This window comes from Nelusetta ayraudi, unplaced genomic scaffold (assembly GCF_046127955.1).
Source record: "Nelusetta ayraudi isolate G7.1 ecotype Tasmania unplaced genomic scaffold, CSIRO-AGI_Nayr_v1 ptg000021l, whole genome shotgun sequence".
NCBI classification, from domain to species: Eukaryota; Metazoa; Chordata; class Actinopteri; order Tetraodontiformes; family Monacanthidae; genus Nelusetta; species Nelusetta ayraudi.
The window spans coordinates 2,185,945-2,211,813 of record NW_027466071.1 but is presented as its reverse complement, the minus strand read 5'-3'; the positions used below and the strand labels follow the sequence as shown (position 1 = coordinate 2,211,813).

Genomic DNA, 25,869 nt, shown 5'->3' with positions numbered 1-25,869 from the left:
AAGTCTTGGTGTTGTCTCGGTCTCGATACTCTCGAGTCTTGATAATGTCTTGGTCTCGGTTGGTGCGGTCTTGACTACAACACAGGCCAACGTTCATTCAAGTTTTCCGGTCTTTACAACGTACAACTGACAAGAGGTTGTGTGCTGCACTAGCACTTGGTGGCCGCTGGGGGCAGCAGAGCGACTGTTTACAGGCAGGGAGCAGCTGTGTGCACGACGAGCGAGGCGAGCTCTCGTCTCGTAGTAGTAGCAGCGTGGAGTTGAACCCAGAGACAGTGAGGAGGTCGCTGCAGTGGTTTTCTTTGAAAAGTTGCAAACCAATCCAAGTAGGTGAGCCGATTCGACGTGTGTCGTTTACACAGTGGCCGTGTTGTGTACTTGTTGAGGGGCAACGAACTTGTTGATATGAAACCGTGTTTGGGTAACGTTTAGGGTTCGGGCTCGCTGACTTGTGCATGGTCGCTAGGCTAACTAGCGAGCTAAGTGTTAGCCGCAGAAGCTAATCGGCTAACTGGCTACGCGAAGGTCCAGCCCCGACACACAAAAAAAGTTGTTTACCACAACTTGTGGATGTGGTCACCCCCCTGGGCTCGTCGCGACTTTTCTTTTGGGATAAGAGAGCAAAGGACCAAAACTTCACACTGGATTTAACAGTGCGCGCTGTTAGGAGACTAGCAGGATGTCCACGGAGGTTGAAAGTAGTCAGCTCGACTCGGGTTTGACAGCGGCAGCCTGCTGCTGCTCCGGCGACGGAGCGGCGGAGACGACGAACCGAGGCGAGTCCGGCGACGCTGCTCCCCTACGAAGCGGAGAGGACTCACGGGAGCCGAGGGTGTCGGGAAAGCAGCAGCAACCGCCGGACGAAGAGGGCCACGACCGAGACGAGACGAGCAGGAGCGGGGCGGCGGATATGCAGGAGAAATGCAACGAAACGGATAAAGAGAACGAGCAGCAGAGTGGCAATGCTGACTCGGCTGTTGAGACGGTCAAGAGGAAAGTGGTGGAAGCTCCACCGCCCAAAGTCAACGCGTGGACCAAGAGGACCACTGGTCGAGTCCCGAGCAACAACATCAACTCCAGCTCCCATGAAAAAGGTGAGTTCGACTTTTACCCCCCTTTTGAGTTACATTCTCTTACGGACACATGGTGTAAAATTGCACCATAAAGTTGGAGCCCAGTGCCTGTAACTCCCCCTCCCCTCTCGTCCCCTCTCCTCTCCAGCAGCAGCAGCGCAGCCGCACTGAGCGAGCACGTTGCTGCCGTAATTTGACAGTTTTACTGCAGGAAAATACACCTCGGTGTCTGCTGCACGGCTCTTCCATAAGTTAGATCGCTCTCGGGGGTCGATGGGTGGTGGGGGGGATCGGATGAAGCGCGTATCGATGAATGTCAGGGGCGGCTAGGAGGTGTTTACGGTGGCATATTTCGTCCCATACCCTCCCCCTCCCCCCGGCCTGCCCGAGCTCGGGTTGCTCGGGAGCACCACGTGTTGATTGCTGACAACTGCTACTTCTCTCCCAGCCTGCAGTGTAGCTTACGACCAGCTAGTTAAGTTTTTTTTTTTTTTTTTTTTTTAACTTTATTTCGGACACTTTTAGTTACAAACAAACAAGTTATTAAAAATAAAGAAAAGAAAAATAGTGACAATGTAAACTAAACATTTCTTTCCTTCCTTAAAAAAAACAAACAAAACTGAAATGGAATAGGAGGAAGCGAAGTTTATCCAGCCCCCTCCCAATGTTAACATATATGGCAAACACAAAGTATAGACAATAAAACACCATGGGGCCGAATGACGAGGTGCTGTTGAATCGGTGCGGGGGAAACCAAGCTGAAAGTGCAGCCCAGGCTAAGTGCTAACTGCTAGCCGCCCGTAAAGACACGTTTTGCGCGTCCAATGGTCTTCGTGCCTGCAGGTCCTCCCACCAGCTCCGTCACCGCTAGCGAAAGTACAAGTATGTGCGAGCAAAAAAAAAAAAAAAAAAAAGTGGCAGGACGGGTTGAAAAAGTTTTCAAGAATATCCGGCTTCTAAAACTTTGATGGATTCACCGTTCACTTTGAATGGAGCGTATTTGTCGCAATAGACCAGGGGTGGGTGAACGTTTTGACTGGTGGGGCCACAATAGGTTCTCAGAGCAGATAGGTGGAGTGTTTTGGTGCCCCACCTCATAGGAGAAAAAAAAAAAATCATGGGATATTGTAGAAAACATGTTGCTTTTCTGTCTGTTGAAAGTGAACAAAAGCAACGTTACAACAAAAATCTGTGTCTTTGAAGCCCCATGGTATTTAGCTCCTTATTGAAATGACTCTTATAAGACTGAAAAACTTAACAAAATACAGCTATTTTATTACTTACTATTACAGAATTGCTTTGAGTTTGATGGGCCGCATTAAAGAGCTTAACAGACCCCATATGGCCCCCTGGCCGTAGTTTGCCCATGCCTGCGCAAGGCACTCACAAACTTTGCAGTATGCACTTATAATATAAATGTTATAACTTATAATAATATAATAATACTTTTTTTTTTTTACACAACAAAAAAGTAATCTAAAATAATGAAGCATTCTTGTTTGTGACTGCACCTGTGGTGCTCTGAACTCATTAGATTTCGGTGTTTACACAATATAATGTGTGACTTGCACAGTTACTCGGCGGAGGAAACTCCATGACTAGATTAATAATATACTTTTATGCGTACATCTGTTTTTAGGATGTGAATTTGTAGAACGTGAGTAGAGCAGATAGATAAGAGTACATAGTAATACTAAATGGTTGTTTTTTTTTGTCATCAAATAGATAAAGAAGTTTGTATTTTAAGTACACAAAATGTATGAAAGTCTAAAATTCCAGCTTTTTGACAGCTTTGTCACTAAAGGTTATTGGATTAATCTGTTATTTGCCACATTTTGGAGTTTTTGGAGTTTCATCAGTTGCTTAAACTGTTTGAATGGTGCATTAACACAGTGTCCTGAGTCTTCAAGTAGAATTTAACAGTCATGTCAAACACAACCAAGGGAGGCGCCTGATATCGCAACTTTTCCCTTTCCCTTCAAAGTGTCATGCCCACATTGAACGTTTATAGAAATGCCAAACGTCACTATCAGTTGCTCCAGTGATCATCTTTTCTTTAAGTGCCGTCAAATGAACCAAATGTCTCGTAACCGTGAAGGCAACAAACTGAAACTGCGTGTTTGACAGGTAAAAATAAATTTGACCGATGCTTTTTCTAATACACTGCATGTTTCTTCTTCGTAGTTGGACTCGGAAGAAAAGCAGTGTTGTTTGTGTGAAAAGGGCAGCTCGAAACTAAAGTGGAACAACCATTTAAAAAAAAAAAAACACCCTTGTACTAATACCCCACTGACCTTTTACACTCTGCACATGTTGCCAGCAGGAAAACCTTTTCTAACTCAAGTTGTGTTTTGTGTAAAAATACCACTATTGCTGCACGACAAAGCTGCTACAACTAAGCATCAGGGAACGATGTTAACTCGTTTATTCACCCATTTATACGCCCCCACCCCACACACCTCACTGATGTGTGTTCCCACCACCAGGCTTTGAAAGAGCTCACCACCGGCATTCTTGGACGAGCTGTACTTGACCTTTATCACTGTGTGTGTGCACACAGTTCAGAGTTTGGCTTTTGAATTTGGGCGATGCACGCTTACTTCACTGCCCCGGACGGTCGCCAGCGGTTCACTAATGCTGCCCATAGGAAACAATAGGCGGCTGACACACAACCCAGAGGCTGCAAAAGAGCAAATGGCTTCCAATTTTTATGGTCTTTCACTGTTTTCCTCCCCAAAAAACTTCACCTGTCAAAATTGTATTTAATTTCATTTAATTATTCATGACTTATTATTTTACTGTAGCTTTGGCCTGACGTTTAATTAAATTTAAAACGTTGCAAAGTGGCCTTGAGTGTTGAGATAGGCGCTTGTAATTAAAATCTATCATGTATTCTTATTCTTAATCAGGATAACGGGATTAAAAATAATAACGACAGTAGCAGTAAATAATAATGATAAAACCGTTTAACATTTAACCGTTCGCACAGGCCTGAACTGCCTGACTGGTGGATGTGTGTCAGATCGCAGGGCGAGCGCAGGGAGCTATATATATATATTTGGAGCATTTGCAGGCAGCGGCATCGTTTTACAGCATCACTGTGGGTGGATGACATGCGGCCGCCTCAGCCGGCGCAAACACCCCATTCATGTGGAAGCCTCGGCCCCCGCGTGTCTTATCAATCCGACCATCCTCGGCTGGGGGGGAGAGCGATAGGCGCCGTCGGGCTGCGGCGGGGCCACTCCCATCCCAACCACACACACACACACACACACACACACACACATACACAGGCAGACATGCACCACCAGCGTCGGCTGCTCCACACAAAAACAGCCTGGACTCGTTCCGTCGCTTGGTCCCTCGGGGTGGCGGAGGGTTGAAGAGGGGGGGGGCATTTATTAATACTGTGCAAACAGAAATTGTCGGCGCTGCACTGCAGACAGCGCAGGCCTCAGCGACTCCCACTGACTCCCACTCCGTCCCTTTTTTTTTTCTTTCTTTTTTTCAATTTTGATAAAAGCTCCAGCGGCTTTCAGGGCGGCTTTTTTTTTCCTCCGTTGATGAAAATGTCAGTTTCACTGGTGGATTGTGTCTCTGCAGATCAGCAGAATGCCCTGAAGGTGGTCCGCGCCAGCAAGCCCCGCATGAGAAAGTCCAGCAAGGTAAACTCTCCACTTTGTAAATGCTTGCAGGGGTTGTCTCTGGCTGACTCGAGGTTTGTCTGCTGTCAGTTGACATGGTTTTACATATTCTCCACTGTTTCCCATTGTACACGTCTGAGACGCCACTCTTTTCTTCTATTCCCAACAATGTGTCAAAGCACAGAAGTCTGTCCTCTGCCCCACCGTTAAGGAATCTGACTCAAACACGCAGTTCTAGTAATGGGCTCGGCGATGATGCCTTCACTGACAGCTCCCGCCCCCCCCTCCGAGCATGGCAGCGGCCTCAAAGAACAGCGTGTTTTCTCAGATGGATAACTGTGCAGTTTTTACCCGTAGAGTGTGAGGAAGGCGAGTTGTGTGAAGCTGCTACACTGAAGTCGGGGATGGAACAAACACGAGAGCTCATGTCACACCTGAGCTTGCAACAAAGAAAAAGACTCAGAAGTTTGGGTGGTGGTGGTGGGTGGGGGAGTTACAGAGCGTCGTCCCTTAAGCGAATCAACACATTTGGCTCTTTTCAAGCCGAGTCATATTTAAGCAGTGTCAGCTCTCCCAGGCGCTGGCATGCAGGATGGGAAAGGAACATGTGCGACTCGCTCAGGTTTGTTTAAGCTGCTGAAGGCCACGTTGTTTGTTTTTTCCAACCAGTTTTTCTACTGCAGCCACCCAAGATAAGTGGTTGGAAAGGTGGTGGTGGTGGTGGTGGTGGTGGTGGGGCGGGGGGAGCGTGCAGGGCAGCAATACGTATGGAATATGAAATGCGAACTTTGAATTAGTTTGTTCGTTGTTAGTTGTGCGTCTCCTTTGTGTGTTTCAACCCGAGCCAGACTGCGGTGGATCGCACAGGTTGTTGGTTAGTTTGAATTGTAACCAGTTTTGACCCACAATGCACTACTCATACTCATACTCATCATCAGAGTACACAGACCATACATGGTTTCAGGAATTGAGGAGTTCTATCATCTCATCCACTGTAGAAGCACTAAAATCCATGCGTTCACCCAGATTCAGTGCAAGTTGGATGCAGCTTTGTGGTTGTACGAACCTTGAACATCACAACAGTTTATTTTATACTCACTTGTAATCCAGTGTAAACATGCATGATATTTGATTTATTTGCCTGGCAGCCAAAGCACAGACGTGATGTTGTGCTTTATTGAACGGTAGCTTTATATCTTATTTGGCAGCCAAGTCATGTTTTTTTTTAATTTTTTTATCTTGAGGCTGATTTAAAGGTGCAGGTGGAGTTCATAGGAAAGAGGATGAGGGCCACAAGAAGAGAAGAGAATATTCCAGGAAGGAGATTTTTATTCAAGTTTTCATTTTGAGTTTTAAGTTGAAATTTTGTGAATAAAGTCAACTTTAAAAAAAAAAAAAAAAAAGAAGAAGAAGAAATTTTAGGAATAAAGTTCGTCGTCCGTAAGTTCATGACCACTTGAGGCACCGTGACATTTCCAGTCTTGGCTGACTCATCACACACGCCGCCTCTGCTCAGAGTGTGGCATGACTCGTCTGACCAGCAGGTGGCAGAAATGTGACAGAATATGTGCCGAGGCTTCAACTACCGGAGTTGCTTGAAACTACGAGTGTGCTCACAATGTATGAGTGGCTAAACGTACGACAAGGAAGGGCGTCGCTGGTGAGTCATCCTGAACGTGAGCGCCGCAAAGGAGCACCGACAAGTATTCCAACAATTCCTAATTTAGCAATGGAATTTAAAGCAGCCTCAACTCCCAAATAACCAAAACTCCTCCCGGGCCACCCGACCAAATCGCAGGGAACCGCAGACGCAGCTCCTTCTTCACGACTTTAAGCGCATCCAATGATAGAGTCGCTGATAATCAATCAATGGCTCACATGGATTTGCCCTGAAAGTGCTCAGTGATCAGAGTTTGTGCCCCCGTCGTTCCCTGTGGAATGTGGCTGCGCTGACTGCTTCAGCAGATGTATTACAGGGGAACTTGGACTTGTAGGTCAGCGCGCATGCTTCTCTGAGAGCTGCTGGAAGTCTGAATGCAGTCTAAATAAAGTTCTTTCAACCTATTTTCATTCAAACCGGCAGGAGGGGGGAGAAAGCGCCCCCTTCAGGTGCTCACAGGGCAGCGACGTCGGCCTCTTGTTTTCGCTGTGCGTGTCAATGCCGCCGATTCACCGGCCGTATCCGCGCGAGTGCTCGTCTGGCTGACCTTGATCCCATATCAGACTGTCCAAATTTACATTATGGACTTTGCTGGATAAGTAGGCGTCCTGCTTGTTTGCTGTTTTCTCCCAGATGGAGCACTGACCTCCCGTTTTGTCCGCTCTTCTCTCTCGCGGTGAGGCGCCACTGGCGTCCCTCGGCACCGCGTCACAAGCTGCCTTTCCGTTAGCACTGCAATTGCGCAAAACCTAAAGATCGCCAAGAAAAAAAAAAAGAAAAAAAAGAAAAAAAAAGGTCATGGTCACCTGAACTTGGAAAAAACCTCTCAACTATGGTGAAAAGGTTTTGACGCTCAGTGATGGTTTGTTCATTTTTTTTTAATGATTTTTTTTTTGTTGTCTTCTCTCAATGTTTACAGTCTGGTGACTTCAGTGACATCACAAACTGGCCCACACCTGGTGAACTGGCCAAAGAGGTACGACAGAAGCACACGTCTGAGGTCTGATGAGCTGAATTTTAAACATCCCATTCATGGTGCATTCACAGCCACAGGGCCTTCGAGGCATTTTTCCATTGCCTGGTAGTGACGAGAGTCAAACACCATGTGACTTCATTTTTCTGCTCGTTATTCATAAGGAAATTGCTGCCTAATTAAGAGCAGACTTCACTGAGTCAGGAGCTCCTTTGCATCTAATTGATTTGTCCCAATACATTAGAATGTTGTGGAACAGCACCTGTGGTGTTGCTCGTCAACGCACATTTCCGTCTGAAATGTGTTGTTACACATACACAGTGGTGGAAGCAAGTATTTGGACACCTCATGGATTTGTGAAGTACTTCATTAACCGATGCAGATGCGAGATGCGTGACCAATGCGGTCGGCAACTTTTGCTTAACCACATGCTGCACGTGCACTCTTGTTCCGTCCAGCTCAGACGAGGTCCTCTGCAGCACCTCCAGAGAACTACGAGAATTTCATTTTCTTTTTTGTCTCATGAACGATAAACGGTTTTGTTTTGTATGTGTGGCTCTGATGCAGCCACACTTTTTGAAGCACAAGAAACATTTCTGGCAAACATTTAATGAGAATAATTGGGATTGAGTAAAATGTTTTAAAACATAAAAAATAAAATAAAAATGAAGGGTGTCCAAATTTTTTCCACCTCTGGTTTTGCGTATTTTCCAGAAGCTTCTGCTCGAATTTCTGCTTGCTTCTCACTTTATGGAGCGCCAAAATCACAAAGCCTCGTGCTAATTGCGCCGTGTCCGTCCTCCCTCCAGCAGCAGCAGAATGTCCTCAACAACAACGGGAAGAAGCCTCCTTCCTCCCGCAGGGAGAAGGAGAGGAGGAGGGACAGAAAGTCGGAGAGCAGCCACGACGGCGGCGAGAGCAAAGAGAACCAGGAGGCCCAGGTGGAGCCGCTGGGGGAGCTGGCCAAAGATGGTGAGACCAAGGTGGCGCAGGAGGTGAAGAGTGGCGCCCTGAAGAAGCGAGGAGGTGAGGGTGAGGACTCCTTTCTACCTCCATCAAGCCCGTTGAGAGGAGCCCTTCAAGTAATCCCACAGTGTGCAGTCATTTATCTCCACTATCTGAAGTACAGCAGTGTATGAAAACCTCAGTTAGGTATATGGAGTCAACCAAAGTAATGTGCACGCACATCAGGAAAAGAACAGCGTGCATAAATCAGGGCTGTACGCATTAATGGCGATTAGTTAAATACAATGACACCTTCATTATTTTTCATCGCTTTTCAAACGGAAGCCTTTTTGTCCCTTTTACTAACCCGTAGTTAGTAGTAAATACGTTGCATAATGGGCTTAGAACGGCTTTGAAATTCAAAATATAATAATAACTGAATTTTACACATGCAGTTCAAACCACAATTAATTGCAGTTAACTATGAAGATTCTGCGATTAATCGCGATTAAAAAAATGATTGTTTGACACACACACACACACACACCCACCCTCAGACCCTGACATGTCTCCACATTATTTTGGTTGACTGTATGTATTGATATCATTTAACATAGAGTTGAGGCATTTTTTTTTAATCAATATTATTAATAACAGTATGACTTTTGGATGTGGAGATAAATATTCTCACTGATCCTCGATGATTTGTCAGGTTGCTGTGTAGCATGTGGGCTTTTCCCCCCTCCGCCATGGATTGGTGACTTGTGATTGATGCATGTCGAACTCCTGCAGTCGTGCGTTGCACTCGTCCTCATTCTTTCACTTCATCCTATATAATTTAGAAAGAGGAGAAAATACAAGGGCCAGCTGTGACGTTTGGCTTGAGAGTTTTAGAGATGGATTTTAGTTTCTTCCTAAGAAAGAAATTGAAAGTCGAGGTTAAAGTGTATTTTTAAACATCTTACTGACGTCTTCTCTCCATATTTAATAAGTGTACACTACCAGTCAAAGGTTTGGACACACCTCATGCAATTTTGTTGTCTTTACAAATTTCTGCACTGCAGATTGATACTGAAGACATCAACTATATGACCAAGATATATGTAATTATGCAGCAAAGAAAAGCAATAACTCTTAAATGGGCTTTTTATGAAAGGTGACTGTTTTGAAGAATTTAAATATAAAACATGGTCGAGTTATTTGACACTTTTATTGTTTCCTACTTAATTCCATGTGAGTTCATACGTAGTTTTGAAGCCTTCAGTGAGAAACTGCAGTGTCAATAGTTACGAGAATGAAAGAAAAGACGTTCAACTCAGCTGGTGTGTGCAAACCTTTGACTGGTGGTGTACATAAGAAGCTGCAGCCTCGCCTTCTGACAAACTCAGAGTCAACGTTGCGCTTAATTGAACCTTGCCTTTCTCTAGATCTGAGGCTCTCACAGAGCGGTTCAGTGTTTTTCTTCCAAAATGTCAAACTACCTTGTTTAAGAAACTGGGACGGAGCATGAAAGCCCGACTCTGAGGTGAATTCATTGAGTCTCATTAAAACTCAGCCCTCTGGCCCTCTGACTCCATCCTCTACTGGAAGTGACACACAGAGGCATTTTTCTCTGACATTTTTACAAACATGTTCCAACTCATCCATCTCGACCGGAGCTCACATTCTTCACGCCTTCCGACGCGACTTGCCTTTCGCGTTTACCCGAGGGGGGGGATCTTGACCTTCCAGTGGAGGAGCTGGGGTTGGGGTTGGGGTTGGGGGGGTTTATTCTTTACTGACTCCAACCCGGCTTGGAATCCAACTCTTGTCTGTCGGTGTGTAATCGTCGATAGGTAACAAACGTAAGTGGGTCTCTCTGCCGCTGGAGGAAGTGGCCCGGGACGGCGGCGACCAGGCGCTCGGCAGCGGGCGGCCACACTCGGACTCCGAGCCAGCCGGTGACCCACTTGACCCCACGTCGCCCAATCACACACTCCATAGTAGCAGGGCGCATGATAGCAGCAGGAGTAAGTCGCCGGCACTGTGTTCTCCTTCACACCTACTGTCTCTCACTTGATATTTTCAACAGCTTGTCGCGCCACCGTCTGCCTGAAAGCCTCGCTTTACCTCTACTAATCTCCAGCGTCAAGCCCCTCCTCAGGTGTTATGCCGAGAAAGAGCAACGGCCACAAAAATGTTCACCAACCTGTTTTAGGGAAAAATACCTGAGGAAGGCTTCTGTCTCACCTCAACAGCAGATGCGGGAGATACAGAAGGCTACTGCTGCCAATACTTAAAAAAAAGGGGGGGGGGGGGCTCAGAGTCATTTAATTATGCCATTATTTCACGTTTTTACAAGATAATTTTCATGTTATTACTTGGAGCTATCACGTTATTTTGTGACAGTCAAGGCTCAGAGTCACCTAATTATATGAAGATTTTCACGGTTTTACTCGATGATGTTATTTTGTGGCTATTCCACGAACTTGAAGAAATCTTGACGGTGGCAAATCCACGTTTTCAGCCACAGCGAAGTGGCAGTAAGTCAATGGGACGCATGCCAGTTCAGTTGGAGAGCCACTAAAATGCGCTAGAGTCCAGTGGCTTTGCTTGCTTCACTGTAAAACCTTTCAGGTAATTACATGATACTGAGCCTTTCACTGTGACGTATTAATGTGACAGTTTCAGGGAATAACGTGAAAATGGTCGCATAAAAACGTCTGAATGTTTACGTTATTACCTGATATTGAGCCCTTTTTTTGTAGTATGGCAACAATATGCTTCTGTGCAGCGATCAGCTCCAAGCATTGTTTTCCCCCAATTGGCACAACCTAAATGAATAAGAATATAGCATAAATGGTTGAAACAGACAGGAAAACTTTGGCTTTGATTCAGATTTTTTTTTCCGCATCCACTGCAAGTCCTGCTCTTTCTCTCTGGTGTGTGGCTTACGTTGTTTTCTGCGCTGGTAGGCAAATCACTTCAAAAACGTGTCAGTTGGGCCACTTTTACCACTTGTGTTTAAGCAGAGTGTCTAAATAATATACAGACAACCGATTGGAACTGGACAGCAGTACTAATTTGTTGCCTGCACGATAACGCAGGGAGTTTTAATAATAATAAAAAAAATTAAAATAATTCCTCTGTTCTGTTAATACACGAGCTGGTGGGTCGGTGTGGGAAGTGCGAAGGGATTGACCCAGGGTGGGAATGTGAATCTGAAACCTGCGTGTCGCTCGATGCTCAGGTTGGAGATCTCGGGACTTTGGTGATGATTCCAGCGTCCGGAGCGACAGCGGGAGCATCCGAGGAGGCCTGCGAGGTCGAGGCAAAGGTCGCGGTCGCGGCAGAGGTCGCGGACGAGGTACACTTTTATGCTCGAGTCATCACCCTCCAGTTTTTAATGGTCTCATTGCGGGTTTTCGGATCCGCCTGCGCTACCAGTCAAAAGTTTGGACACGTACTTCTGATCGGATGGTTTTTCTTGCATTTTCATGACTATTTACACTGTAGATTGTCACTCAAGGCATCAACACTTGAATGAACACATATGGAATATGTATAAAACAAAAAAGTGTGAAATAATGCAAACGAGTTTTATGTTTTAGATGACAATCTTCATATAAAATATATAAAACATCTTTTCTTTTGCCACATTAATCCACATATCTTAGTCATATTTATCTACAGTGTAGAAAGTAGTCAAGATAAAGAAGAATCAGGTGTGTCCAAGCTTTTGACCGCTTGTGTAAATATTCACAATCGCCCTTTTTGAAGCATTTTAATGTATTTGCTCTTTCTCTTCCCCCACCCCCCTGCTTCGCTCTCAGGCCGGTACGAATACTCTCAAAGCTTCAGGGACTCGCAGTCTTCCGACGGCTCTGCCCAGGGGCCCTCAGAGTTCGGCACCAACAACATGGTTTACTACTACGACGACGGAAACAAGGTTCAGATGTACACGGTGGACGAGAAGCTTCTAAAGGAATACATCAAACGGCAAATGTGAGCTTTTGATATTTTAAACCCCCTGCACTCACATAAACACATTGGGATCACAGTTTTAACATTTATTTGTCATATGCGTGAATGTCCAGGGACAGCAGCAGTGAAATGCAGTGGCAGCAACTCCAGCACTGTGCAAGTGAAATGAATAAGAATGAAATAGATGAAGTAAGAAAAAAGAAAAAATAAGAGAGGGAATATTTACAGCATATTTAGCAGTCAAAAGTTTTTTTTCTTTCATTCTCATGAATATTAACAATGCAGTTTCTCACTGAAGGCATCACAACTACTTATGAACACACATGGAATTATGTAGGAAACGATAAAAGTGTCAAATAACTCAAACACATTTTATATTTTTAAATTCTTCAAATTAGCCACCTTTCATGAAAAGCATATTGAAAGTTATTGAACATGTTTCTATTTACTGTACTTTCTATTTCTCCCCTGTTAAACACTTCATGGTCTCACTGATGTAACCACGATTTAAAGAACGTGGCAAAAAGCGAGAGAGATAAAAAAAAAGAGGTTTGCATTAATGTTTAACCCGCCAGACCGTGCACGGCCAGGTGAGCGCATGTGACTTTTGGACAGAATGGAACGGCGCACCACGCCGAGTGGTCTCCCGTATCTCCTGCAGGGGGCAGCATGCGCTCTCCATGTCAGCCTGTGCCTTGGCCTGGTTTGGAGAAGGAAGCGCTGCTCAGAATAGCGGGCGGCCTGTGAGGTAGAGCCACTAAATATAGACCTTGGAGTGCCAGGGGGGGGGGTGAAGACTCGCCGACGACGTAGGCATGAGCCAGCAAGTCAAAGGGAGAGGTTTAGAGGGAGCGGAAGGAGAGCAGTGATGTGTGAGACGGGAGGGGACTCTCTTGTCCGTCCCTCTCTCGTCTCCGGGGCTGTTTTTCAGGCTGCTCACTCAGCCGACGCTGCGTGAAAGAAGCTCGACCTACCGCCTGCAGGCCGCAGGCCCAGCCCAGTACAGTGTGTGTGTGTGGTGTGCGTAGTGGTGACTTTAAGTGGTGTGACATGCGGGACAGCAAATTTGGTTTTGTCGAGGAGGGAATTCTGCATTTGTCCTGTTTTTGCAGCAGCAGCGCTTGAAGAATTCCTAAGTGGCCGATGCCTGGAAATAAAAGTGGCTTCTGTCTCTTTATTGAACTATTATAGTAACTCCAAGTCAAGGTTGTTTTTCATTGATTGATTTGATTGCATTTCGACGATCCAAGCCTGTAAATGTGCAACAAAGACCATTTATTGCAATAACATATGGAAATGTACTCAAATCTGGCTCAAAGGTACTGGGTCACGTGACCAGTTCACTTCAAATAGCGACTCAGAAACGCAAAGTGTTTCGTGCTTCCATCCTCCTCAAAGCGGGGATTCCATAAGAATTACGGCTTATGTGCTTCACACCATTCGATAGAAACACCCGCACTTCACAAGTGTACTTTGTGTACTTACTTTTATTTTGCCCAAAAAAAAAAAAAACTCATGGAAACACAGCTGATGTGAATGTCCGGAATGTTGAATATTCTGGTGATGGAAAAGCTTTGAAAGTGAAAGTTTTATCGCGAGTGCTCATCCATCCACCCAGAATCACTTGTACATCTCCACTGTTCTGTCAGGTTCCTGATTCTTTTTTTTTTTGAGTGATTTTTTCTTCCCTTCATGTTCCTCTGTCAGCGAGTACTACTTCAGCCTTCACAATCTGGAGCGAGACTTCTTCCTGAGGAGAAAGATGGACGCGCAGGGCTTCCTCCCCATCTCCCTGATCGCCGGCTTCCACAGAGTGCAGGCCCTCACCATGGACATCAGCCTCATCATGGAGGTAATCACTCCATATTATTATTATTACTTTTTGCCTCAATATAGAATTAAATTCTCGCGTTGAGTTTATTCAAATTGAGATGTGGCTACAAGACGGTGAGGAGATCATTCGTGGTTGTTTGCTCCAGGCTCTAAAGAGCAGCAAAGAAGTGGAGCTGCAGGACGACAAGATCCGCTGTAAGAGCGAGCCGGAGCGCTGGCCCATCCCCACGCCTGCCGTGGTGGGCTCCCCCAGGACCGACTTCTCCCAGCTCATCAACTGCCCCGAGTTTGTTCCCAGGCAGACGCTCAGCTCCTCAAACTCCGGTCAGTGTCGGCTTTAATTGCCCCAGCAGCTTCCTAATGTCTGACGCCAGACGCCTGATTATTTCTTGCCAGGGATTGCCAGTATTTTAACTAGCTTTTAACCGTTTAACTATTTTTTAGGCCCTTTTAGATGCATTGAAAGTATGGTATTGATTTGCTACAATCTGCAAATTCAAAATTCAGTTTGTATCATAAGTACTTGTGTATTTGTACACTGTTATTGTAAAAACCCTCTTATGTAATTTCCTGACTTGCACTTGATCCTTTTCACATGTCTTGTATTTATATTTTTAAGTATATGTGCCAGTTATCAGCAGATGGTGGATGATTGTAATTGTCCAAGATGTTTTTTATTACTTACTTCATTACTGGTGGAGATTTCATTCATCCCCCTGATATTCCCGCGTTATGCACCTGAGGCGGCGCCAAACATGAGGCCACGGCCCCAGAGTTCAGTTGGTTTTCCCAAGTTTGGGTGTTTCCATCACCAGTTTTTTATTGCGATATTTAGGTTTTTGTGCAATTCTAGGTGTAATGGAAACGCAGCTGCTGGGACTTGAACCTTGAACTCTTGAGTGGTGCTGAAGGGTGTCTGTCTGACTGTGCTGTGTTCAGCCTCCTCGCCCGTGGAGAAGTCTCCCCCGGAGCGTAGCGAGCCCCAGGACTCTGGCGAGACCAGCTCCTGCAGCCAGGAGTCGCTCCCAGACGGCCCCTCCGCGCCCCAGCCCGACCCCGACGCCTGGATCCAGGTGGAGAAACGCCACCGACAGACCCCCGCCAAAGCAAAGGTACTGACTTCCTGTCCATCAAGACTCTGCCGTCACTCGCCGCCACTCTTGCCGGGTTTTTCAGACTGTAAGTCACTCCAGAGGAAGTCGCCCTCTCGCACCTGTTATGTATTTTAACATATAGAAGTTGCTCCTGAGTATAATAATAATAATACATTTTATTTTTGTAATGCTTTTCAGAAAACTCAGACACTTTACAATGGCATTAGAATAATAAAATCAGTACCATACTCTATTATATTGGTGTAATGGTATGGTGTTAGTGTGTATAATACTTAATGTTAATATATAATATCTGGAATATGGTAAGGAGTGTATATTATTTATAGTGTCTATATATACTACAGGACAGGCAACACAGGACAATTAATCAGATGTTAGAAGCAGTGACTTTTGAAATGGGATTGAAAGGTGGGTGGGTCAGTGCAGTTTGTGGAGTGAGTTCCAGAGGGTGGGAGCAGCTGTTAGCCAAACTATGAAAAGGGTGCGAGTTATAGTCTGGAAAATCCGGTCTTTCCATTCGTCATCCTGTTCTCTCTCACACCCTCCTCTCTCTGTGTCTGTCTTTCTTTCTTTCTTTCTGTCTCTCTCTCTCCTCTCCCCACTGTCCGTCTCTGTTGTCGGCCCCCCCGGTGGTCAGCAGAGCGGCAGTGATGATGTGTGTTCTCTGGGCCCTTCTCCTCCCCCAGCGCTCCATCCTGACCTCCTCTCCTCTGCAGTTGAGTACTTCCTGTCCTCAGCTCGCGCCCCGCTTCGCTTCATTTTCCTCTCTTCTCTTCCTGTCGCCGCACCTGTCAGACCTCAGGCTTTGCCCCTGTTCCTCGCCTATCGTTCCCTGCCATCCCGTGTGTGGAATATTGCATGGAGCGATGAGTAACGTGTGACAACACGTTACTGCTGGCACTTCAAATTAGAGTGTTTGAAATCAAAGCTTCACCAGCTTATTGTAAACAGAAACGGGGGCGGTAATGCACACATACACCAGCTGACACAACTAAATATACACAAACATATGTATTGTATATACTTATATATGCACTTTGATGTACTCGGGTGTGTTTAAATATTTTCTTTCTATCAATCAGTGTTTAATGGAACAAAGTTTAAGTTTTCCAAAAATAAAAAAATCCTTCATTGTAACCTTTGCTAAAATCTGTATTTAGTTTCTTTGACCTGAAAATAATCCCACATCCTTCTACAGCTGTTTTTCACATTAATGATTTAAAGAATCAATTTTGACTTTGTTTTTCATACCTTGTAGCAATAATATGTATCAATATCCTGCCAGTGGGAATGATAAGACAATGACAATGTTTTTTGGCCTTCTGTCTAGTTCTAGATATCATCCCTTTGTGATGTCACACAGGGTACAAGTCCTCTCTGATCCATCCGCTGAGTACTTTTGTACAAGACCGAAAAAACGGAGAGCTAATTACGTTCATAAAATCTGTAAAGTTTTAGAATTATTAAACTGCGCAAAGTTGTCCCATTGTGTGTTGGGATCAAATAACAAAAATGTGAAAAGTGAAGCTCGGACCTCGAAGACGCTCTCGTCTCACCAATCCCGTGTTTTTTTGTCCACCCTTTCCGTTTTGCCGCATCCCTGCGTCCCCCAGGAACGCAGCGAGACGTCCCCACAGGTGCGGCCGGCGCCGCGGCAGGCCGAGCCCCCCCAGGAGGAGCTGGACTTCATGTTCGACGAGGAGATGGAGCAGATGGCGCCCAGGAAAAACCAGTTCACCGACTGGTCCGACGACGACGACTCGGACTACGAGCTGGACGACCAGGACGTCAACAAGATCCTCATCGTCACCCAGACGCCTCCGCACCTCCGCAAGCATCCCGGCGGCGACCGCACGGGGAACCACGAGTCCCGGGCCAGGATCACCTCGGATCTGGCCAAAACCATCAACGACGGGCTCTACTACTACGAGCAGGACTTGTGGAAGGGCGAGGAACAAGTCGAGGGCGGCAAGGTGAGCGAACGCAGGCGGACGGGAAGTTACTCAAATCTGAAAACAAACTTGAGATGAAGCATGGAGAGTCCAAGTGGCAAACAGCAGTTAGTCTAAGCAGTGGCTCTCTACAGGTGGAGCCTCAGGACCTGCATGGTTTGTCCTTATCATTGAAGTCACCGCCCAAATTTATTCCACGAAAATAATAAAAAACGCCAACGGCTCTGCGACCCACTTTTGGGTCACAACCCCACCAGTTGAGAAACGTCGGTCTAAAAACGAAGCCTTGGCAGATCAGGCTGAAGAAATTAAATTTGGATGATTTATTTTTAATGCCAGTGTCTTTCAAAAGGAATCTGACCTTTCCTGTCCGGTCCTGGCCTTTGGCAGTGGGACAGAAAATGAGGTCAAAGCGTTTCGGGTCCGTTGGACTTGTTGTACTTTGTACCCTTTTAACACAGCCAGTTTATAAACAAGAAAGACAAAGGACGATTAAAGACACACACGTGGTCTCCTGGGGTTGCCGAGGTCCCCGTGAAGCTCCGCACTGCCGGCCACTCCGAGCTCTGGGACATCACGACTTGGCGACGGAGCTGTCAAAGTCTCTTTGACAGAAATAAACTGTGATTTATTGGCCTCTCTGCCAGCCGCAGGACAAGATGTGTGTCAAGCAGCTGCAGCCAAACTCTGAGTGACCTGCTTTGTGGCAGAAGGGAGCCGACTCAGGGGCAGAAGCAGCATCACTGTTAGGATGCCATGGATGCTGGAAAGCGATGCTTCCATGTGTCCTAGAGGACAGAAAGACACAGGAAATGATAATAATATCCAATCAAAATTGCAGGTTGCGTTATCATTGACCTGAAATAAGTGGATTTTCAGTGCCCTTTGTGACATCACCAAGGGACATTGTTTCTGAAAAGCAGAAATCGTAGGTAATAACGTTTTCAGTCAAGTCTTGTTTGAAGACACGCGCTGCACTGCTTGTCCCAGATCTCTGATTAAATAGTGGCAGCAGAGTAATCGGTGTCATAAAGCCATCATCCCTTGAAGGGGGAAGAGACTTTCTATTCAGTGCCAAGTAAACACATTCGCCACTTGGCAGCGTTGAAGTGCTTCCGACATCGTGCAGCAACAGCGTCGTGGAAAAGCCAGTCAGCACAGTCGGCTCCTTCTCAGTTCAAAGGTCGTCCGCAATCTGCCCATGTGGGAAATGTTACTCCTGAACACACACACACACGCAGACGCCGTCACCGGCAAACACGTCAAGGCCGCCTGGATATTCTCCAGCTCCACTTTGGGTTCAAAGTCCGCCTCGCATCTGCCGTGTGTCACACAAGCCTGGCATGGCCGCAGCCTCTGGCACAGCCAGGATTGTTAGCACCGTGAAGCAGTGGTGTTATCAGCTGTGAAACAGCCCGCGAGGCCGCCGCCGTGGTGAAATATTAAAATGAGCCTCAGCTTGCAAACGCACAGCGGAGGTAATTCAGGAAACTGGAAATAAAGTAGTGGGAAATATATGGACACGGGTGAACCTGGGCTACATTGGCCTCTAAAATGTGACGGAGGGGCCGGAGCAGCAGCAGGTGGATGGAGTGTTTTGGTGGCCCACCTCATAGGAGGAAAAAAATCTATCATAGGAAATGTGTGTGTGTGTGTGTGTGTGTGTGTGTGTGTGTGTGTGTGTGTGTGTGTGTGTGTGTGTGTGTGTGTGTGTGTGTGTGTGTGTGCATATATTTATATCGTGTTGGTTATGCTAATTGTCTGTCTTGTTGATTTGCCCCGCTGCGTCCAGCCCGAAGTGGAGAGCTTCAAGAAGTTGAACGTCATCAGCCAAGATGAGTTCGACACTCTCACCCCCAAAGTGCCTGTTGACCCAAACCAGGAAGTGCCGACCCCTCCGATGCCCGGTGAGTCTGTCCAACCACTGCAATGAAGCTGCTGCACACACAGCAGAGCAATAATAGACACCAGGTGTTTGAAACGACCCCCAGAGAAAACTCTTCAACTCATTGTATTTCTCATCACAATGCGCAGTGGAGAGTGCGGCGGAGTTGTCCCGCTCTCTGCCCACCTCGGTGCCGGAGTCACCTCGCGCTCACCAGCCTCGCACACCCAGGACGCCTCGCACGCCCGGTCGCCAGGACCCCAACAAGGCGCCGCGGTTTTACCCCGTCATGAAGGAGAGCAGCACGGTGGACGGACAGGTGAGCAGCCCGGCCGCTCTCTCACGTCGGCACCTCAGGCGTTATTTTTGCAGCCGTTTTCTGTTTCGATGAGGAGATCATGAAAGCAGTGACAGTGACGTGAAGAGTTGGTGTCATTCTTGGCTTTATCGGCTCGGTGACCGTTTAAATGAATGACTGATTTTGAATATGGCAACGTGTTTCGCACCTTTACTTTAATTGTGTGAGACATAAAATATTAAACTAGAAAATACAGATATCGATGACGTCTTCTTCCACATTCTGTGTGAATGGAGCTGCTTGTCGCCTCCATTGGCTGACCGCTGTGAAGCGTTGACAGAAGTGGCACACATGCATTTTACATGTCTCACCGTAAGGCCTGTTGGCTGTTTTGCATGTGTACACAGGTGTTTGTTTTGTTTTACAAAGGGGACAATAATATCTGTGTTGGTTTTCTACGGGACAACATGACAATGATGATGATGATGATGGAAATAGTCCTTGTTTTGATGCTGTGTTTTTTAGATACCAACTGTAAGGGGCCGACCAGCTTACAATTTCAAATCTAATCTTCAACTTTTCCTTCTCCAGATGCTGAGGAAGAAGAAAACCAGCCACAGCTCCAACCCACCACAGGAGGCCCACATCGGTTGGGTGATGGACTCCCGGGAGCACCGAGCGCGCTCCGCCTCCATCAGGTGCGCTGACTCGGAAGGACTTTGGCCTTTTGTGACTCTGTGACTGTGAAGACGTAGTAGCCCGGTCCCAGTTGTAAACTGGCGGAGGGGAACACAGAGCGGTCGCCCTCTGCCAACTGGTCACGCTTCACTCCTGGTTGATGCTCCGGAGCCGCAGTTCACTTCTGTGTTTCAACTCACAGACGCAGCAGAGAGTCTCAGTTCTCTCACTGGGATATGAACGCATCATAGACCTGCTAGTAGAGTCGTAGCTTTGAGTCACGTCATGCTTCTCGAGTGCAGTGTCCAACTGTCTCACTCACATAAAAACTGACTTCGTTGTGTCAGTTATTCATTACTATATCAGCTATTCAGACTCTTCAGTTATTATACAGTTATTATGTCAGTTGTTCATAATGTCACATATGTAAGACTGTTCTTGATGTTTTATATACTCAAATCAAAATCTTTAGTAACATGAAAAATATTTGCAACTTATTATTAGCATTTAGAAATTCATTACTGGTAGATTCCAGTAGACACAAATAAACAATAATAAATAAACAATATTAACAAAAATAAAACAGTTGGGGAAGAAATTAACCACTGGTGAAAAAGCAATTCAAAAAAGAAGTTTTAATGAGAGATTCAAAGGTGTGTAACATATTTTAATTGCTTTGAATGATACTGCAGGTTGGATGGTTGCAATAAGCAACTCTGTGAAAACAACAACAGCAACCAAACACTGATGATGGTGATAAAGAAAACAGATCCTTTACCACTCGAACCACCTCTTTCCCCATTTCAGCAGCTCCAATGCGTCTCCGTCAGAGGGGGCGCCGCTGTCGGGGAGTTACGGCTGCACCCCGCAGTCCCTGCCCAAGTTCTGGCACTCGTCCCACGAGCTGCTGCGGGACAACGGCTTCACCCAGCAGGGATACCACAAGTACCGCCGACGGTGCCTCAACGGTACGGCCGCCGCTCGCCGCTCACTGTGGACCTCCACAAGTGGTTCGTACCAAGTTTTCCACATGCTTTATTTTGTTTTATTAATTCATTTATTTATTTTCAGAGCGCAAACGGTTGGGAGTGGGTCAGTCTCAGGAGATGAACACCCTGTTCAGGTTCTGGTCCTTCTTCCTGAGGGACAACTTCAACAGGAAGATGTACGAGGAGTTCAAGCAGTATTCGCTGGAAGACGCCAAAGAAAACAACAGGTGTGTGTGTGTGTGTGTGTGTGTGTGTGTGTGTGTGTGTGTGTGTGTGTGTGTGTGTGTGTGTGTGTGTGTGTGTGTGTGTGTGTGTGCGTCCTTTCTTAATCTGGCACACAATCCCAGTACCCCAGTTGTGCGTTGAGCTCACAGTGAAGTTGTTAACACACTGCCAGAAAGCTTAAAGGTTGCTGAAGTTTCACTGTTTTTCACAAGCGGAGGTCATCATTTGTTCTTCTGCGTCGCAGGTACGGACTGGAATGCCTCTTCAGATATTACAGCTACGGTTTGGAGAAGAGATTCAGACTCGATCTGTTCAAGGACTTTCAAGAAGAGACCCTCCGGGACTTTGAGAAAGGTAATAAAAACCTTCGGAAAATAGAAACCATCGCCAACGTCACGGTCACCAGACCACTGGACGCCGTCTCCAGCTTCCTGTCGCTTCTGAAATCAACTCTGGTCCATCTTGATCCAAATTTGGATGTGTTTGGTGGTACCAACATCCGCCAGCCAACGGTCAGCTGACTACGGTTGGCTACTAAATTTTAGCCTCGGCCACAACTTTATTGCAATTTTTACTCAAAATTTTATCAAATTGGACGAAATGGGCATTGAGGATTTTTTCATTGAAGACTTGCAGTTTTGACCAACAAAAAGATTTTGACCAGCTTGTATCTGTAAATTTCGAGCTCCTTTTTGCATTGACAGCTAGCTATTTTTTAGTGTTTTTGCAACCAACTTTGGCGGTTTCTGCTGGCCTAACAGTAGAATGCAGCTTTTTGGTACTTGCATGTTGCACAGACGTGGCAACGGCGTCTCACTGTTGTATTGACAGAACATTAACGCAACGTGAAATTGGGCTGCCTTGGTTATATTTAATCCTCAAAGTACGTCTTAAAAAATACATTTAGTCGGATCCTCATTTTCAAAAAGTTTAGGAAATTGTATTTTTAGCTTTTTTTTCAACTAGAAAATCATCTTGTCATCACTAATCAAGCAGCGGCCTGGAAAACGGTGTCAAACATATAGTTTCTCATTTCTGTACTGTGCACTTCCATATAAGCAGAGTCGATGGTGGCGCCGCTTTCTTAACCTTAAATAACCTTTGGTGTTGAGTTCAACCCTTGTCATCTTCCGAGACTGTCTGAGAGATGAACAACAAACTCTGTCCGTCACCACCCAGATTCTGTTGTCATGACTCATCAGCCACAATGATGAATAATTGAGGAGCGAAGGTTTCTTGAATCGCGTTATTGTCCCTGAGCTTTTTTATTGCTGTGGCGGCGTCTGCGTTTTTATCTGGAGCTTGATCTTCAAGGGCTCAGCCAAACAAACGCATGAGGCGGAAAGATAATATGACCTAACATACATGGGTGTCCTTAAACCAACCCTATCCTATGTATCATGCGGCGCATAGTGAAAGTCAGATAGGAGAGAGGTTCTTATTATTATGAGTGGATATTGTACGGAGAACCTGGACTTAATGATTTCACTTGAGTGATTTCCTGGAAATTGGGAAAAGCTGATTGTTGTAAACTGCAGTTCTATTAAAGCTGATGTTGCAGTGTGCAGTTGAGTGCTGCAACTTTTTTTTTTAAGGTAGATTTAAATTTGGAAACTTGTCCCTTTGCAGGGCCAAAAGTCTCTCATTCTACATTGAAGCTGCGTATATCACTTCACATACAGATGCATATTGTAACTTCAATGCCAGATGTGTGTGTTTGAAACAAATGAACCACAAACCAGGGACGTGTTAATGCAAAATATATTTTTTAAATAAAATAAAAAAATCAGCACATAATCACTCATGCACCCTGTTGTTTCCCCGACTGCAGGTCAGCTGTATGGACTGGAAAAGTTCTGGGCTTTTCTCAAATATTCCAAGATCAAGAACCAGCCCATTGACCCAAAGCTGCAGGAACACCTCTCCCAGTTCAAGAACCTGGAGGACTTCAGGGTGATGGTGAGTGTGGCTCTGCACGTGTGCTCGTGTGCGTGAGCGAGCATTTCAAGTTCAATATCAACAAGATATACTCTCACTTTGCAACTGAAAAGGGTCAGGTAGTAAAAATCCAACTGAATTAAAGTACAGAAACTAAAGTCTTCATCCGGAATGCGTGGTGGAATTTAGACATTGGAATTGTTAATCAGTGCTTTAATGTTGCCAACCCTTAAAATATTTTTCAAACTGTATTAGTTCTACGTTGGACACGTGCCAATAAGTAGAATAAACTGTCAATATGTTTATTGTCAAGAAAAATAATTATCTGAATCTTTAAAGAAGACACAATACAATTCACCAATGCAAATGCATATATTAGTCTATTGACACACTGTGTATTCTCTAACCTATTTTCAGTTAGATTAACAGTAATGGTACTTTGGTGCAGGTTGGCCTCATTCAAGCCAGGGGAAGCGTTAATCAGTCATCCATCAGTATGCAATTGTTTCTTAAATGATTGCCAAACTTTGATTGAATGCTTCCCCTTATTCCATTTAAAACTTGCGGCAGCGTCTGCAAGTTCAGTCAGTCATCCTGCAACACTCGCAACTTCTGCTTGTCTGTTGTCTCTCAGTGCGTCGCTACGATCTGTATTGCCATAAACTGGAATAAATTGCGATAATTTGTTTAACGCCGTGATTTTTTTTGTGTGTGCGTTAATTATCGAATTAACTCGATAAAGTCCCGGCCCTAATGAAGACTAAATATTAAGTGAGTAAAAACTAACTTTATCATTAATTAAGTTAAATACCTAAAAAAAATATGTCACTACTTCCTGGTTTGTTAAACGTCCTTAATGTCTATGAATATAGACGAGTCACATTAGCTGCTTTTCCATCACCCCTAGAATTGTGCAAAACCTAAACTGGTAAAGGAAACACCTAAACTTCCAAAAATATGGCTAAAAGGTTTTGATGCTCTCATGAGTGGGTTTTTCAGAGGCATCCATGTAGGGGGATATCACAAAAGTGTCATGGAAACACTTTTTTCCCATTCACACGTCAGCAGACGTGACGTACGGGGTCACGTGACCAGTTCACTTCAAGGGAAAATGGCGCATTATGATTGGACGGAGGAGGAGACGGAATACTTTTCACAAGTAATCAAAGAGAAAATTATAACAACCATTCTTGACGAGATTTTACGAGATATTACGGCTTGTGCGCTTCACACCATTCAATGGAAACGCCTGCAAATTGCCATTGTACTTTGTTGAAATTTTAGAAATATCACTTTCATTTTTCAGAAAAACTGTCATGGAAACGCAGCTCATGAACTCTTGTGTCCACAGCCACCGATGGGAGAGGAGGGAGGCCGGAGGAGACGTCACTCGTCCTCGGCCGGGGATGAAGGGAGGCGTCGGCGACATCCTTCCAACTCTACCTCAAAACCGACGCAGGCCTCCAAGTCCTCGGCCTCGGCGCACGGCGGACCCAAAGACAGCGCCCAGAAAACGACAGCATCGACGGGAGCCGGAGGCGGGGCCCAGGGGAAGAAGGCGGAGCCTGGCAAGAAGGAAGACGCTGCGACAAAGAAGTGAAGCCCCGCCCTGCTGGTGCGGGGGTTGATTGGATGGAAGAGGCAAAGAGCCAAAGCGGCCGCAGAAGCTCTCCACTCGGCGTGCGCTCTTTTCACCGGCATAGCCCGTTACTCCGGGTCCTAGCCGAGCGGCCGAGTGTGTTTTGACGTCATTTGATTTTTTTTTTTTTTTTTTTTTTTTAATCTGTGCATTTCATTTTAAAACCAACCGACGCGAGGAAGAAAGGAAGCGAGCTTGAATCTGTGCGCCCGAAAGCTTGTAGCGTTTACAAAAAAAAAAAAAAAACATGGTAAAATGCATTCCGTGCATTTTCATCTTATCGGATGCCAGACAGTGCTGTTTTCTAAAGCCTGTTGAACTGTGATTCTAATTTGCCAAGATCAGAGATCCTACTGATGGTCCCGGTGCCTTAACCTGATTGGTCAGGACAGTGAGCAGTAAGGGGAGGGGAGGGTGGGTGGGGAGAGGAGAGGAGAGGAGAAAAACAAACAAATAGTCTTTCCTTGAGGTTATTTGCAGTTGACACACATTTTGAAACCAACCGTTTCTAGGTTTTCATCATTCTCCACTTTTATTTGGTAATGACAATCAGTTTGATGGCTGCAGTCATGAATTGGTGAAGGACACACTCTGAACCTTCTGCGCCAACCCAAATGTGCCCTGGGGTTTGACAGCCTTAACCAACTCATGTTGGTTTGTGATTCAAACCTACAAACTAAAAGTCTCATTTTAACCCAGAGGTAGTGTAATTTATTCTTTTATTTTTCCATGTACTTGATTTGTTGAACTAGTCTTAGGTAATCGCTGCAGTTTTAATGGCTTCTGCTATTGAATATGATAATTAAGGAAATGTTTCTGCTGGAATTCTGGGTGTGAGCTAGCGTCATGAGACTACAGTATACTCTCGCTTGAAGTTAACTTGCTATTATATTTGAGGCTTTTGGTGCTTTAGAGCACTTAAATCATTTTACTTTTTTTTCCCTTCTTGATAAACTTACAAAAAAAAAAAGAGGATTTAGAGTTGAGTTTAACAATAAAAAAAAATGTAAATACTATAAAAAATCATTTGCTATTCAACAATTCTTTTGATCAAAAGAA

The 25,869-nt window shown here is 45.4% G+C and overlaps 1 protein-coding gene across 6 annotated transcripts; it reads left to right on the top strand.

Moving 5' to 3' along the window:
• The first annotated feature begins 231 nt into the window (after positions 1–231).
• Positions 232–24,995, top strand: larp1b (La ribonucleoprotein 1B). Of its 6 annotated transcripts, none has more exons than XM_076027601.1 (20): positions 232–1,094; positions 4,677–4,738; positions 7,297–7,353; positions 8,163–8,382; positions 10,131–10,304; positions 11,525–11,641; positions 12,108–12,279; positions 13,966–14,110; positions 14,238–14,415; positions 15,031–15,203; positions 15,847–15,921; positions 16,820–17,179; positions 18,951–19,065; positions 19,193–19,362; positions 19,933–20,039; positions 20,827–20,987; positions 21,091–21,235; positions 21,478–21,587; positions 23,065–23,192; positions 24,523–24,995. In XM_076027601.1, the coding sequence occupies exons 1-20, from the start codon at positions 680–682 to the stop codon at positions 24,769–24,771; spliced, it is 3,333 nt and encodes a 1,110-aa protein (XP_075883716.1). In that variant the 5' UTR covers positions 232–679; the 3' UTR covers positions 24,772–24,995. The 6 variants fall into 6 exon arrangements, with proteins under 6 accessions (XP_075883716.1, XP_075883715.1, XP_075883714.1 ...); XM_076027600.1 differs by having other exon boundaries at positions 8,160–8,382; positions 20,830–20,987; XM_076027599.1 differs by having other exon boundaries at positions 233–1,094; positions 8,160–8,382.
• The last annotated feature ends 874 nt before the right edge of the window (positions 24,996–25,869 follow it).

Coding starts and splice junctions, on each gene's coding strand:
- larp1b (XM_076027599.1), top strand. CDS start 680: ATGTCCACGGAGGTTGAAAGTAGTCAGCTCGACTCGGGTTTGACAGCG. Junction 20,040..20,826: donor GCGCGCTCCGCCTCCATCAG/GTGCGCTGACTC, acceptor TCCCCATTTCAG/CAGCTCCAATGCGTCTCCGT. Junction 21,588..23,064: donor CCTCCGGGACTTTGAGAAAG/GTAATAAAAACC, acceptor CCCCGACTGCAG/GTCAGCTGTATGGACTGGAA.